The sequence below is a fragment of the Peromyscus eremicus genome, chromosome 20, assembly GCF_949786415.1.
Source record: "Peromyscus eremicus chromosome 20, PerEre_H2_v1, whole genome shotgun sequence".
Lineage (NCBI taxonomy): Eukaryota > Metazoa > Chordata > Mammalia > Rodentia > Cricetidae > Peromyscus > Peromyscus eremicus.
The window spans coordinates 16933622-16948210 of record NC_081436.1 but is presented as its reverse complement, the minus strand read 5'-3'; the positions used below and the strand labels follow the sequence as shown (position 1 = coordinate 16948210).

At 50.1% G+C, this 14589-nt stretch overlaps 1 protein-coding gene across 1 annotated transcript in view; it reads left to right on the top strand.

Moving 5' to 3' along the window:
• The window catches only part of Tbc1d22a (TBC1 domain family member 22A), a 303265-nt gene that overhangs the window by 156688 nt on the left and 131988 nt on the right, over nucleotides 1–14589 (top strand). The window contains exon 10 of the mRNA XM_059247582.1: nucleotides 6392–6467. Coding sequence (XP_059103565.1) covers nucleotides 6392–6467 — 76 coding nt within the window. The remainder of the gene's footprint in view (nucleotides 1–6391; nucleotides 6468–14589) is intronic.

Genomic DNA, 14589 nt, shown 5'->3' with positions numbered 1-14589 from the left:
TATATGCATATGTTTTAGGGCTGACCACTTGGGCTTGGTTAACCAATCAGGGTGCTCCTCCTCTGGGGAAGGCTAACTCTCCCTCTCTAAGCAATCTTTAATTGCCTGCAGCTCTTCATCTAGGAGTGGGGCCATATGGGATTTCCTTCATCCACACTGGCATGTCAGCTGGTGTTGTCATTGTTTGGGTCTTGTTTAGGGAGCCATAATGTTAGCATCTCATGGGGGTAGCCTCACTGTCATATCTAGAAGACACAATCTTGCAGAAATCTTTCCCGGTCCTCTGGCTCTTGCAATCTTTGAACACCCTCTTCAACAACGTTCCCCGAGCCTTAGGTGTAGGGCTGTGTTGTAGATGTGTCAGTTGGAACTGAGCCCCACAGTCAGTTGTTTTCTGTATTTTTTTTTTTTTTTTTGGTTTTTCGAGACAGGGTTTCTCTGTGTAGCTTTGGTGCCTGTCCTGGAACTCACTCGGTAGCCTAGGCTGGCCTCGAACTCACAGAGATCCGCCTGCCTCTGCCTTCAGGAGTGCTGGGGTTAAAGGTGTGCGCCACCACCGCCCGGCTGTTTTTTGTATTTTAACTGGTTGTAGCTTTTTGTAACTGTTTCTGTCTGCTGAGAAAAGATGCTTCTTTGATGAGGGGCGAGAGGTGCTCTTATTTGAGTTCTGGAAGTCTAGGTTCACACTCCAAGCAGAGAGAATGTATGCTCCCCATGTAGGAGAGGTTTGTCACTGCCAGGTCCCACTGCTTGATGTGCTGCCCCAGTCCCGTTCTCCCGGTGCTGTCTGCTTCCCGGGGTCCTGAGGACTTTGGAGGTTCCAGCCGTAGACGGTGCACCTCTTTCTTCTTCGGCTTTCTCAGCCTCCATCACATGCTTGAACCTTAGTGTTAGATGTGCATTCGGGGCCACTGTGCTGTTTTGGCGGATAGGTATGTCACAAGTTGTCTCCTGTTGTGACACAGCTTACTTCTGGTCATGGTCCCATCATGAGTCCCTTTTTGTCTGATGGTACCAAACACTTGCATCTCCTTGGGTTGGGCTGGGCCTCTCTGTCCCTTCATGCTTGACTGCATGTGCGTTGTTGAAACTGCTCCTCTTGTAGACAGCTTGCACTTGGCATTGGGTTTCTTGCCTCATGGTGCTCAATGGAAGGAACTGTATGGTTGGGGTGCTGGATTCTCTCTCTCTCTCTCTCTCTCTCTCTCTCTCTCTCTCTCTCTCTCTCTCTCTCAGCAGGGTCTCACTCTGTAGCTCTGGCTGTCCTGGAACTTCGTATATAGACTAGACTGGCCTTGAACTCAGAGATCTACCTGCCTCTGTCTCCCAAGTGCTAGGATTAAAGGTGTGTGCTACCATGCCTGGAATCTGACAATAAATTCTTATTTTTTACTTTATTTTCTACTTTCTTTTTAATGGCTGTTTTAGAACAGCTGCAGATAAAAGGTAACACTGGGGAGTTCCTGCATAGTCCCCTCCCTCCCTCCCTCCCTCCCTCCCTCTCTCCCTCCCTCCCTCCCTCCCAGCCGCACTCTCCCTGTTCTGACTGTTTGCATTAGTGTGGCACACCTGTGACCGACAGGCCAATATCAATGCATCAGGATCAACTCAAGCTCATAGTTGAATTAAGCTCACCCCCAGGGTGTAACCCCGGGTTTGGCAGATGCCTAACAACGTGTGCTGTCCATTAGTCCTCAGTAGACAACCCGTGTGCCACCTGTTCATCCACCTCGCCTTCCACTGGAATCCCGTCTCCATGGTTTTGCCTTTGTCAGAATGCCACATGGTCGGAAGGGTGGCCTTTCCAGACCGGCATGCTTTGTGCATCCTGTTACTTGGTTTCTGATCCGTAGCTGTCTGTCCTCTGTCCAGTGGTGGTTCTGTTTTGACCACTCTGCACCGTCTTCCTGGACCCTGCCTTCAGTGTTGTCACATCACCGTGCATGCTGCTGCTTGTCCTGTGTCTGAAAACAAGCCTGGGGCGTGTTTCTGCAGCGGTTTACAGCAGGAGGCTGCTGCCCTGCTGTGCCTGGCAGGCCCACTCCATGATAGACACTGGCCTGTGATCTGCAAGCTGGGGACAGGAGGGTGGGAATGTCCTTGGGGTAGGTGCTATGGTAGGTTCCATCAGATGCAGTTGCTCACCCCGCACCCTGCGCCCTTGTGAGGGGTCACGCTGCCTCCCTTTCATAGGTGAGAAGCAGGAGGAAGTTGAGCTGGCAGATGGGAAAACAAGGAGTTAGGAAAGCGCCATGTGTTTTCAGCGGCTGCTCTCTGCTGACTGCACTCTGCGAGGCTTGCCACAGGCCCGTCCTTGTCCCTGTCCTTCCCACCTCTTCTCAGAGACTGTAATGGAGACATTGAGGGTATTGCTTTAACCAGTGCTTCTAAGCTTGGAGGGACAGCTAATGTGATGGATGACATAATCACGATTCAGAATGAGTTCAGCTGCCTGGAATACCAGCCCAGAACCAATCAAGTGAGCCCACTAATAGGAATAAATGTAAAATCCTGCATTCGAGTTAAAAAAAACCCAGTCAGTACAGGTCAGTGGGAAGCAGTTGGGACAGTTTGGGTCGACTGCGTCCTCAGTGGGAAGCTCTGTTATCATTTTGTCTCTATTATGGCCGTTGTCTTGTAACGGATAGTCCTCACCCTCTTTGGGCCCACCCTGTTATTTCTACAGTGCCCAATCAGAGATCTTTCCAAAATTCAAATCTTGCAGCGACGACAGTGGGCAGCTGCCCTTTCCCCTGGCTGATGTCAATGGGCAGCTGTGCCTCTTTCTCACATCTGCTTGTGACTACCTCAGAATGGCCTTCTTCCACCGCTTGCCTTGCCCCCACTGAATCCCCTTTCCTGAATATGCCATCGTCTCTAGGCACCCTGGGGCCCTCTGTGCTCTGCTCCCCACTTGTAGCTTTACTTAGAACCGTGTCTCGTCCAGCCCAGGTCTCACATCCTCACAGTGGTATGCTTAGCCAGGCCTTATGCTGTACTCCAGGGCCAGCACCCACTGTGGTCTTGCCTCTCATGTTGCTTTTTGTCTACATGTTTTGTCCCCAGATTGGCACAGCAGGTACTTTCTAAGTGCAACGTTTCCCATGGTGTGTGTGTGTGTGTGTGTGTGTGTGTGTGTGTGTGTGTGTGTGACAGAGAGAGAGAGAGAGAGAGAGAGAGAGAGAGAGAGAGAGAGAGAGAGACTGAGACTGTGTTGGGGGGTGCTGTTGGGTGAATCCAGGGTCTGTCTGGCTTTGTAGTGTAGGCTGGCAGTCAGCAGGACACCCAATAGGCCTCTCCTTCTCTGTGCCATCTCTTGCAGCCCCAGCTCTGCAGCCCTCAGCTCCAGTACTTGCCATCTTGGAGCACTCTGTGTAGACTTTACAGCTGCTTGCAGAGCTCCATGGGGCCTGGACTCAGGGCAGTTCAAACCATGGAGCCAATCTAGACATAGACACAGGGCCATCCCCAGCTGGACCACCCTGCACCTCCATTAAGGTGGGCTTTTCTCTCCGAAGTTCTGCCCAGCCTGTGTTGGAGCAGTCAGACTGCTGCTGTCCTTGTCTTCTGCCTGTGGCCAGAGTGCCGAGGCCTTCTCCTTGGCCTCGAAGGTCTTTTCAAAGCAGAGTCCCCTCTCCCTCTTTCTCTTTTTTCCCTTATAGACTCTCGTGTCATTCTTGCCTCAATGTTTGGATTCTGAAAAGTCATCTTCCCTTCCTGAGCTTTGAACAAACTGAGAAATAAACAAAACAGTGGCAGATGGAAGCAAAGAGGACTGCCATTCTTGCTGAACAAGGGGCTTGAAGTGTGGAAGCCAAATAACTGGCTAAATCCAGGATTGTCCAGGCTGCTGTCTCCAGCCAGAGCTGATAGGTCAGGGCTGGGCAAGTGATGAGCTTACAGCGCCTTTGTCCTCCCTTAGAGCAGTGATTAGCCTCCTGGGGCTGGCTCTCACCATGTGAAGCATGCCTCAGGCGTGGCTAGGAGTTAGGGAATATGTCATCCCCCAGTTTCTTCAGCTTGTAATTGGGGTAGCCATTATACCCCTAGTCAGCTGTGCAGGGAGAAACATGATCCTTGAGCTCAACCTACTGAGACCCTTGATCCTTCAAGGACCAAAGCACTGCCCACATAAGTGTGGGCTGTTAGAAGGAGTTCTGGCTCCTGGTGGCTCTTGATGGGGTTTGTCAGACTAGAACATCAGTAAGTGGTCTGTAAGACCTTCCTGACCCAGAGGCTGCAAACCACGCTTAGATTTGTTTCTTATCTCTGTCCAGTTGGAAATGTTCAGCCTGGCTTATTATAAATTCCTCCATGAGGGCGAGTGACACCATGCAAACACGTGCCAACAGACCAGAGCATTAACCTTCTGCTAGCTTCCAGGAGAAATGGAGTCTCACAGGTTATCCTTGGCAAGCTCAGGTCAAAAAAGTGAAGGCTAGAACCAAATTTTCTTATGCCTTTTAAGTTCAGGTATGTTAGAACCCAGTTAGTCCTGAATCTAGCTTCTGCTCCATCAGTTAACAGGATGCTTGGCCCTCTAGGATGAGTGTGGCTCCTCAGGGTCTGACCTTCTGAGCTTGAGACTGAGCCCAACAGTTAGTTGTTCCTTCTGAGAGCTGACTTCTAGGAGAGTGCATAAACCTGTCAGAGATCTGGACTTCCAAATTTTGGTAGGAAGTCATCCCGAGGCTCTGAGCAGTTCCCGCCATGTTCCCAGATTCTGTCTTTGCTGCTGCCCTAGGTCTCTAGAAGGCCTGGCATGGTCTTGGCGAGGTTGGCAGGCACAGCTCTTCTTGGTCTTGCTCTTGCATAGGGGTTAGCTGCAGGTCCAGAGCCCCTCACTGCAATTCTTTATGGGAGAGCTGTCCCAGCATGGGAGCATGTCTGGCCCTTCCTGCTGTGGAAAGACTCCTCAATAACTTGTAGGCTTTGTTAGCACTGAGCCACAGTGGCTGCTTGACATTGAAGACTTCTGCTAGCTAGCACATGTCCTTAATCCTACTCTGTCTTCCTGGAAGGTCCCCTTCAGGATCAGGCGCTAAGGTACCTTGAGTGCTATTGTCATGTCCTGAAGGGGATCAAGGCTGATGCTTCTGACTCTGCTCTGTTGCCTGCTGCCTACAGACTGCAGTGACTGGCTGCCCTGAGGTGCAGGCCACCTGGGTCCTCCATCTTTTACAAAGCTACAGAACCTGCTCCCTGTGGGCTCAGAAGGAGTCAGCATTCTTCCCTGTCCTCTCGCCACTACCCCGTGCTACTTATGAGTGCTGTCTGGTTTGAGTGCTGCCTGGTTTGAGTGCTGCCATTTGTCTTGCCAATGTTGGATTTGGAAGCCCTTCCCTGCTCTGCTGGGTTCTCTTCTGAGGCTTCCCATCAGGCCAAGATGGCAGGGTGCTCATTCCCATCTCACAGATGATGAGATACAAGCCCAGAGAGACCACCTACTTGTGGATGCTGCACAGCTCCTAAGTGTTAGCTAAGGTTCTATTCCAGGTCTCTCTCCCTTAAAGCTCCCTCTCCCAAGCTGTGCTGCCCGCCCCCAATCCACATGAGCCTCCCCAACCTCACCCACATTGCTGAGAATAGTCACCTCTCACTTCTCGTGCGGTGACTACATTGTAGCACTGGGATTGTTGCACTGTCAGCACATTTACCATTTCTCATTGGCTCCCTAGTGGGCTGGGTGCTTGCTGTCCAGGTGCCCAGTGAGGTGGTCATTCCCGCAGATGGTTCTGCTCAATGAGCCAGACACATGGGTGCTGGTTTCTTCAATTTAAATGTAAATATCCAACATTAACAGATAGAAATGTTCCATGAAGCATTCCTAGGAACCGTGTGCATCCTCTGACATCAGATGGGGGTGAGACCCTACAGTGCTGTGCTCTATTGGTCTTAGGCAGAGTGTTGCCCTGTATCTGTGTCTCAGGAGACAGCCTAGCAGTGTGTACTTGGTTTGTTTTGTAAAATTGTTTTGCATTATAAACTTCACTTCAATGCTTTTTCCTTTTTGGAGTATCTGGGTTATTGGAGGGGAGGTGCTCATGTGTGGTATGTCTTTATGTATGTTCACCCATGTGTGAGTATGTGCGCATTGGTGTGTGTATAGGCCTGGAGTTGATGTTGGTTTTCTTTGATCTCACCCCCCTTTATTTTTAGAGGTATAGTTCCTTGGTTGAATCTGGAGCTCACCAGTTCTAGCTGGTCTAGCTAGCTAGCCTGATCTGGGGGTGTCCTGCCTCTCTCTCCCAAGTACTGGGGTCACAGGTGGCCTTCATAGCTGCTTGGCTTTTTTATGTGGGTTCTGGGTATCTGAATCTAAGATCTCAAAGCCTGCCAGCCTCGTGTTTTATCTTATGTGCATATGATACACGTCGTTATTTTTCCTCAGGACAATTACACCTTCGCCCAACCTGGGATCCAGATGAAAGTGAGGATGCTGGAAGAGCTTGTGAGCCGCATTGATGGTGAGTCATCGTCTGGGGAAGCCGTGCCCCGAGGCGGGGAGAGTGCTGGACGGAAGCCTAGGGAGGTGGCCTCGGGCCTCAGCTCCACCAGACACCACGGGCCTTGTTCTCATTTGGCTGGTGGTACCCGGGCCTGCTAGCTCTCACCCAAGTGCAAACTTAGTAGAAGAAGGTGCTGTTCTGCCCTTCCATTCCAGTCAGGACTCCATGGGGAAGGAGACGCCTGTGCTCCTGGCAGCCAGCCTCCCTCCTGGGTCAGCTGCAGCTTCTCATCTGGGCAGCAGGGTGGTTGCTGATGGCTCTCCTTTGCCTTGCCTCTCCTGCCTGTGTATATCATTTCCTATCAAGGAGGATAGAGTAATTTCTCCATGGAATCCAATTAATTACCAAGTCCAGAAAGAACATCTTCAATATTATAGAAAAATTATAGTGTGTGCTCGGGCAATTTTAGATTATGCTTTCATGTTTAAGTGAGGCCTTTGAAATACTTTTTACCTTCGTCCTTAAAATAACTCCCCCTGCGACGTGCTGAATGTCATATTGCAATAGCAGAGTTTAATTAAATGAAAGTTGAGAGATAATGCTTGCCCATTCCAAGCAGAGCCTCCTGATAGTTTGTTAAATTAATGAGCAGAGCATTAACAAAGTGATGCCAAGCAGAACCAGACCTATGTACATATGTGACACAGCCAGTCAGCAGTGAGCTGTAGAAGATGCTCTCTGCTTCCCAGAGTCCTGGGTGAGTCGGGCAAGGCACTCTGCCAAAGGTGCAGAGAGAACTGGTGAGGTGGAGTCCTGGCTGTGCGCCTTCTCTGGGTGCAGGCTCCTCCCCAGCTTCCCCTTGCTGCTCCCATGAAAGGAGTGGACTGTCACAGCCCTCTTCATGGCAAGACACTTGGTTTGGGAAATGACTGAGTGACATTATAAACCAGAGCCAAAAAATTCTAAACTGCACTGTGTTCCTTGATTGAGTCTGGGAGTCGGTTCTGTGTCTGATGGTTATTACCTCATTTCCATATTATGAAGTCTCATGCACTTCTAGAAATGCTTTATTGGATTCAGTGTGTTTAGCTGCTTTTCACCCTCTCTCCGAAGTGCTGCTCGCTCTTCCATCAGTGCACCCTGTGCATTTATTCTGCACTCACGTTGCGCTCTCGCTCGGCTCTGGTTGAAGTTTTTCCTACCAGTGATTTCACAAGTGTCCCTGGCCTCATTTAGTTCTTTGAAATACTATTTGCAGGAGCTGTGAGTTACATAGTTCTAGCAGGTTCTTCTTTTCCTCCTGTGCCCCTTAGAAGGCTTATTTTATATTTTCCATGAGCCTTAAGTTGTGGCCAGGGCCGGTTCGCTCCAGCGCTGCAGTTGGGGAAATGCTTGAATTGATCTTTTTCTGTGCTGTGGTTCAGAAGGAGGCACACTGCAGATTTACACTGTGATTGTTCAGAAGAGCATCAGCAACTACTGCAGAGCTGCCCAGCGGTGCTCTGGGGGAAGCTTCTCTTAATTTCCACCCAAGGATCAGCTCTTAACAGCACAGGGTGCTGTCCGCTGTCCCAGGGCAGGCTGTGCAACCTGTTTGTTTCTGTTCTCATGACCACAGCTCTGAAAACTTGTGTAACTGCCTCATCGTAAGGACACTGGACTATGCAAGCAGGAAATGCCTCGTCCTCCAGGCCTCCAGGCCTGGCTGGGAGCCTTCTCCTCCCGCTGCCGCCACCAGTGTTCGGAGAAGCTCCGAGGCTGCAGCTCTAGTAGCTTCACCTGTAGGGACCCACTGTGAACCGTTCATTAATGGCGGGGTATGCTTGTAGAAGACAGTTACTTACAACAACAACAACAACAACAACAACAACAACAACTTAATCTGCTGCTTGAGGTCTGCATTTCTAGGGAAGGTCAGTGTTGGTTTCAGAAAGCATTGATGCCTTGGTGAGGGGGAAGTGGTTGTGGGGCTGATGAAGACTAGGGGCTTTATGCTCTGTTCCAGATGGGTGGTGTAAAAAGAACAATTGCCATGTAGACACAGAGATCGGGAACCCGGGAGTGGTGGATGTGTGAGGCTGTGGGCACGGAGGTGAGACGGGATGGAGAGTCTGAGAAGGGAGGAAGATAGGGGCTGAAGGGTGGTGGCTGTTGAAGATGGGTGCCCTCACCATTTTCTTGAGGGAAGGAGGAGTTGAAGAATTGTCCAGAGACACTTTGAAGAACTTCCCATTTTGAGTAATGCCTCTCCAGCACTGTTGTTGTTGTTGTTGTTTGTTTTTCAAGACAGGGTTTCTCTGTGTAGCTTTGGAGCCTGTCCTGAAGCTCGCTCTGTATACCAGGCTGGCCTCGAACTCACAGTGACCCAACTACCTCTGCTTCCCGAGGGCTGGGATTAAAGGCGTGCGCCACCACCGCCCAGCCTCTCCAGCACTGGTGAACCTCTAAGGAAGGTGCCATGGGAACACGAAGCTGCATAGGTGAAGGAGGGTCATGTCTGTAATGGAGGCAGAGGAAGAAGCAGACAGCAGCCTTTGAGATGGCACTGGAGGGGGAAGCAGAGGCCGTCTCTGGAGCGGGGAGATGGTCTATGAGACATCCATGGAGGCCCTGTGGAATGGCAACTTGAGCCGTTGGGGTTGGGACTTCAGAGAAGGTGGAGAGGGAGGCGCTTTTACTGCAGCAGGTTCCTGCTGAAGACAATTAAAAAGGCAGAGATCATGTTCCCAAAGCCAGTAAAGAAAGGAAGAAATAAAAAGGACAGAAAAAGAGTAGGAAGAAAAGAAAATCAGTGTCTTTCGAGAGAAGGGGTGCTGTCAGAGATACAAGAGTTACTGGACCTTTGTGTCGGGCTCTGGTGAGATCAGCCAGCACCAAAGCCACTGCTATCTGGTGGGCATGCCCACTTCCAGATCTAGTGGTCCCAGGGACCACTTGGCAGCCTTGGGGGATGCTAGGTGGACTCTGGCTGACTCAGGATAGGGGTCTTTGGACATGCTGCCTGCTTCCTGAGAGCTAGAAGAGTGATACACTAGGGTGTGTATGTTTGTGTGTGTGTGTGTGTGTGTGTGTGTGTGTGTGTGTGTGTGTGTGTGTGGGGTCACGTAGCCCTCACATCACCCCAGCCCTGCTTCCTGAGAGCTAGAAGGGTGCACACCAGCGTGTGTATGTTTGTGTGTGTTGCGGGGGGGGGGGGGGTGTTACATAGTCCTCACATCACCCCAGCCCTGCTTCAAGCCATGGAGGACTGGTATTGTTAGGACCTGTGTTTTTTTGGAGATTCTGTGCTGGAGTTCTTCACAAGGCTCCTGTCATAGAGAACAAAATCTTTTCTGGAGGAAGCCCCCAGAACTTAAGTTCTCACTGTCTTCTGTTTCAAATGAATGGCCCGTACACAGTCAGAGATGATCCCTACACAAGACTCCTGCAGTGAGAGTAAATGGATAAAAGAGCCAGGTCCATGAAGTGGGGAGCTTTGCTGATCTGTAGACACACAGAGTCAAACTGCTGTTCTTATTATGAACGAAAGCAAGAATCATGAATATACCTTTAGGACTAGGAGACTATACAGTTTTGCAGAAGTTTGAAAAATATCCAGCTATGTAAGCCCGATGACCTAAGTCTGGTCCCTGGAACCCACTTGGAGAACTAAGTCCACAGAGGTGGTCTTTGACCTCCACATACATGCCATGGCAAGCTCTCCCTCCTTCTCTGTCTCTGTCTCTCTTCTACACACACACACACACACACACACACACACACACACACACACACACACAATGATATGATACTTGATAAAACAACTAAATGAGGAGTTCGGTGAGCAGGCCTAACACCTCAGGCGCAGGTAGCAGAGCAGTCAGTGCACTAGAGGTGGATCTGAGAGAACCAGGTGAAGCAGAGAGTACCGAACACTAAGTGCAGCAGGGTGGAGACAGAGAACAGGAACTCAAAACTCCATAGGAAGTTAGTGATCTGAAGAAACAATGGCTCCCACTCTCAGATTCGAGAGGCCGGTGGATCCTGAATGGAATTAACAGAGAAAACTGTGTATATACATCACAATGGATTTAATTAAACCAACCACAGAGAGAAAGTTTGTGTTTTAGAAAGCTCTCATTATGTAGATTAAGACATCCTCAATCTCGTGATCCTCCTGCCTCAGGCTGCTGAGTGCTAGAATGAGTCACTAGAAACTGTTAAAGCCATTACAGAAGAAAGATATCCATCAGTGATAGCTGTTCACTGGGAATGGTCTTAATAAATATGCCAGGCAATGTCAGTCTGCCAATGGAGTGTCACTCTGGAGTCCGCGTCCAGCAAACGTATCCTTTAAGGTGGAAATGCCAGTCTGTGTGAACTTGGATTCTTTCACACTGGCCCAGGAAACTGTAAATAAAGATGGAGAGTGAATAAACTCACACAGGAACTGTCAGGGTAGTACAACCAGGAGGATGGTCCCTGGGAGCTTTAGACCCAATGCAGGGGACAGCTCAGCATCACGTCCAGCTTGTGGGGGGAGGCAAGCTGTCCACTCAGAAGTCCGTAGACAAACCAGATACACTACTTCAAGAAAGGCAAACTCTCTTTCTGGCTAGGTCTGAGATCTAGAAGGTCAGTCAGATCACTGGCCCCCAGGGCATTGGAAAGGATTTGAGATTTCCCATGTGAAAGTAGCTCTATCCACAGCAGAAGCTGGCTTCTAGCCCTCACTTGCCCATGGGGGCTGCATGCTTGTATGCCCAAGTGCTGTGGTTCCTGGCAAGGGCCCTGTTCCCTCCTAATTGCACACTTTCTTGCCCTAGTGTTGAAGGAGCAGCTCCTGGGATAGGAGTTTTCTTCTTGTCCAGGCTCCCTTGACAGGCCACCTCCCCACCTTGGGATAAATGGGTTTCACTTGGGCCACCTGGATTGCTGGTAAGTGGGTGTTAGGAGAGACTGCCACATAGTGCCAGGTGGGCTGGAGGCACTGTCTGAACAAAGGCCAAGGCATGACCTTTAGGAGGTGGGGTGGGCACCCCTGATGGGCTCAAAATACCACCCAATTCTTTTTTCCTTTTTGTATCACTTCTTAATCTTCTGAGACACGCTGCTTGTTTCTGTTGGGAGAAGCATGTGGAACCTGCATCTGGACTGTGCTTCCAGCTCTCCACCCCACCTATGGTGGACATGACAGACGGCATGTTTGGGAAAGGTTGTGCATGAAAGCATTTATTCAGAGAAATACAGACCCATGCCCCCACCCTGCAGAGCCATCAGACAGCTGCTTACTGTGCTAGTGTGGCTTAAAAATTTTTACCATCTGCCAAAAGTTCTGCTGGGAACACTGGTGGCCTGGGGATGCTGCTGTGCAATCCCCTTGGGCTCTTCTGTTGCCTGCAGAACTTGAGAGGATCCATGTTCAGGACTGTGTGTGACAAGGACCAAGGCCCTCAGTGTTTTAGTGCAGTGGCGCAATGTTATTCATTAAGCAGCGCTGTTACCGTGCAAGAAAAGCCAGGAAGTACAACAAAACCCACTCTTAAGAGTTTTATTAGGAGGAGGAACAGGACAGAGTGTGTGGTCAGGCCTGCTGAAAAGACACGTGCGGAGGGGGGGAGGGTACATGGGACCCACCTTTTATGGACTACCCTGCCCATGCGCACATGGGCTCACGTGGCTACTCCACACATGCACATAGATTACTTGATCACGCTGTGCACTGATTACGGAGGATGTAGGGCCGGAAACGACTAGGTGGAAATGACTACGTGCCTTGCCAGGGCATGCACGATCATTGGGGGCATGGCTAGAATTCCTGTCACTCAGGCCAGCCCAGACATCCCAGTGGGATGCGAACACTCTGGTGTTTGCTTGGGATGTGGTGCCATTTTGTGGTGCATGTGCTCAAGGCCTGCCGCGCTGGCTGTGCCCCTCACCCTATGACTCCTCTCTTACCCCCCATGTGCCTGCTGCTGTCTTCTCCAGCCTCTTGACTTTTTGTCAGTAGTGGCTCCTCCTCTTCTAGTGGCCTCTGTGGATTCCTGCCTGACTCAGCACTGTCTGCTTCTCCGAGAAGGTTCGGTGAGACTCCTCTGTGTAGTTGAAGAGGACATGGCCGTGTGTTCGGATTGCACCGAGTAGCATGTTGACCAAATTCCTAGTGCTGAGTGTCCAAGTCCACATCCCTCTTAGAAGCTAGAGTATGGCCTAGGCATTGGGAATCACAGTGCCCTCAGCAGCTTAGTTCAGAGTTTATCCTAGTACAGCCTTCCTTGTGGCCAGCTGGAGGCTCTGTCCTGCTGCTCTTCCCTTTGTGATTCAGGCCAATGGTAGTGACTGTCAGAGGTGTCCTTGGGGAGTGCAGGAGGAAGGGCCTGAGAGCATGTGTGAGCTCCTGCTGTGTCCACAGAGACTGGAACACAAAGCCCATTTCCATTTTATTGGGCAGCCCAGGGCATTTGGCTGCAATGGTGTCAGGGGACAGCCCAGGCTGAGAGGGTAGTCCTGAGCACAGCTAATGGACACTGCAGTCACCAGCTCAGAAAGGACATTAGAGAGTTTTGTAAGCCTCAGTCCCATCCAAACTTGAATTCATTTCACAAACATCTAGAATATTGAAGTCAGGAGAGGCTAAGGGCTTGACATTTTTATTTAGGAAGAATAATTAAACCCCACAAGGCTCATGGCCAAGGGCCTTAAATGACTAAAAGCTGCATGTGTCTTATAGTGGGTTCCATCCATACTCTAGTAAGTGTGCATCACAGAGCTCCTTAGAAAGCAGAAATAGAATGCTGTCTGTTCTGCCCTGTCCAGCCTCTCTCATTGTTTAAATTTATTTAGGAGTTTGTGGGCTAAAGAAGATCACATGTTTGTTCACTGTCCACCTAGTCCGAATTAGTGAAACCTCAGTAACCACCTGCTTCCACCATTAAGTCAGTTCCCATTTCAGTGACAAGTGTTTGTTAGACCCCCACCTCCTGGTGGAATCGGCCCACAGAATGCAGCCTGTGATTTTTGCCCACGTTGCATCTGGAATGCATATGTTTATTTGGAAGTGAGAATTTACATTTTTGCAGCAAATCGTAATGACCCCTTGCACATTTTGTCATTAACATCCATTATATCTGAGATCACGTGACCTGAATTGCTGCTAAGATAGAATTGCCAGACACGAGCAGGCATCCAGCCTTTGCCTCCCAAAGGCTGTGACCAGAGCCCCTCTGCAGAGTCTCGGGCCAGTGCCCACTTCCAGGCCTTGTCCTCACGTCATGTCTGACTGTGGCACAGATGCTTCTGTGTAAATGATGCTTCTGACACATGAGATGGAGAGCTTTCTCTGTGTTACAAGATCGCTTGAGCATGTGCAGCCGCAGCAGTGCCTAAAGAGACGCTGGTCATGCCCAGTCAGAAGACCAGATCAGATCACAAGGAACGAGTTCACAGAGGAGAGGAGAGTGTTAGCGCTTCAGGAAGACCCTGGTCTCATCTCAAGAAGCCTGTTTCTGGAGGCACAGGGACTCTGTGAGGTGGCTTCAGGGAGTAGGGAAGAGGCAGAATTATAGGAGCTCTTTTGCTCTCCCTGGACCCTGGGTCTACTGGGCTTTGCCTCAGGTAGTTGGAGGGAGCCTAAGGTAGAGAGACACTGCTGGGAGGCTGAGGGAGGCTAGGAACCTCGATGGTAAGCCCAAGCCGAGCAAAGGTTATTGAGAAAGGTCAGCCACAGATGCTGCTGCAGTGGCCTTGAACCTCTTGCTGGGCCACTCAGGGAGACTGAGCTAAGGAAACGCGCCTTCCTGGGTTTCTTACACCATTGTGCTGTCTCTTTCCTTTAGTAAAAACAGGACTAACTCTGTCCTCTGACCTAATCTCTCAAACTCTGCTACAGGTCCAGGGTGCTAGATTCAGCAAGCAAAATACAGCTGTTGTCCTTGGCTTTCAGGTGAACACTGAGTTTTTAATGTACATGCCTGGGCAGTACTCAGCAAAGCTCCACTTCTCTGGGCTTCCTTGATCTTACCTGTAACCCTTCCAAGGATGAGTTCAGAGGGGCAAAGTGTAATTTAAGCCTAATCTAAGCTTCAGGCTCCCTTTTCTTTCTAGACACTTCAGAGAATGATGAGAATATGACCTTAAATGTAATAGATTATTTGAAATTATA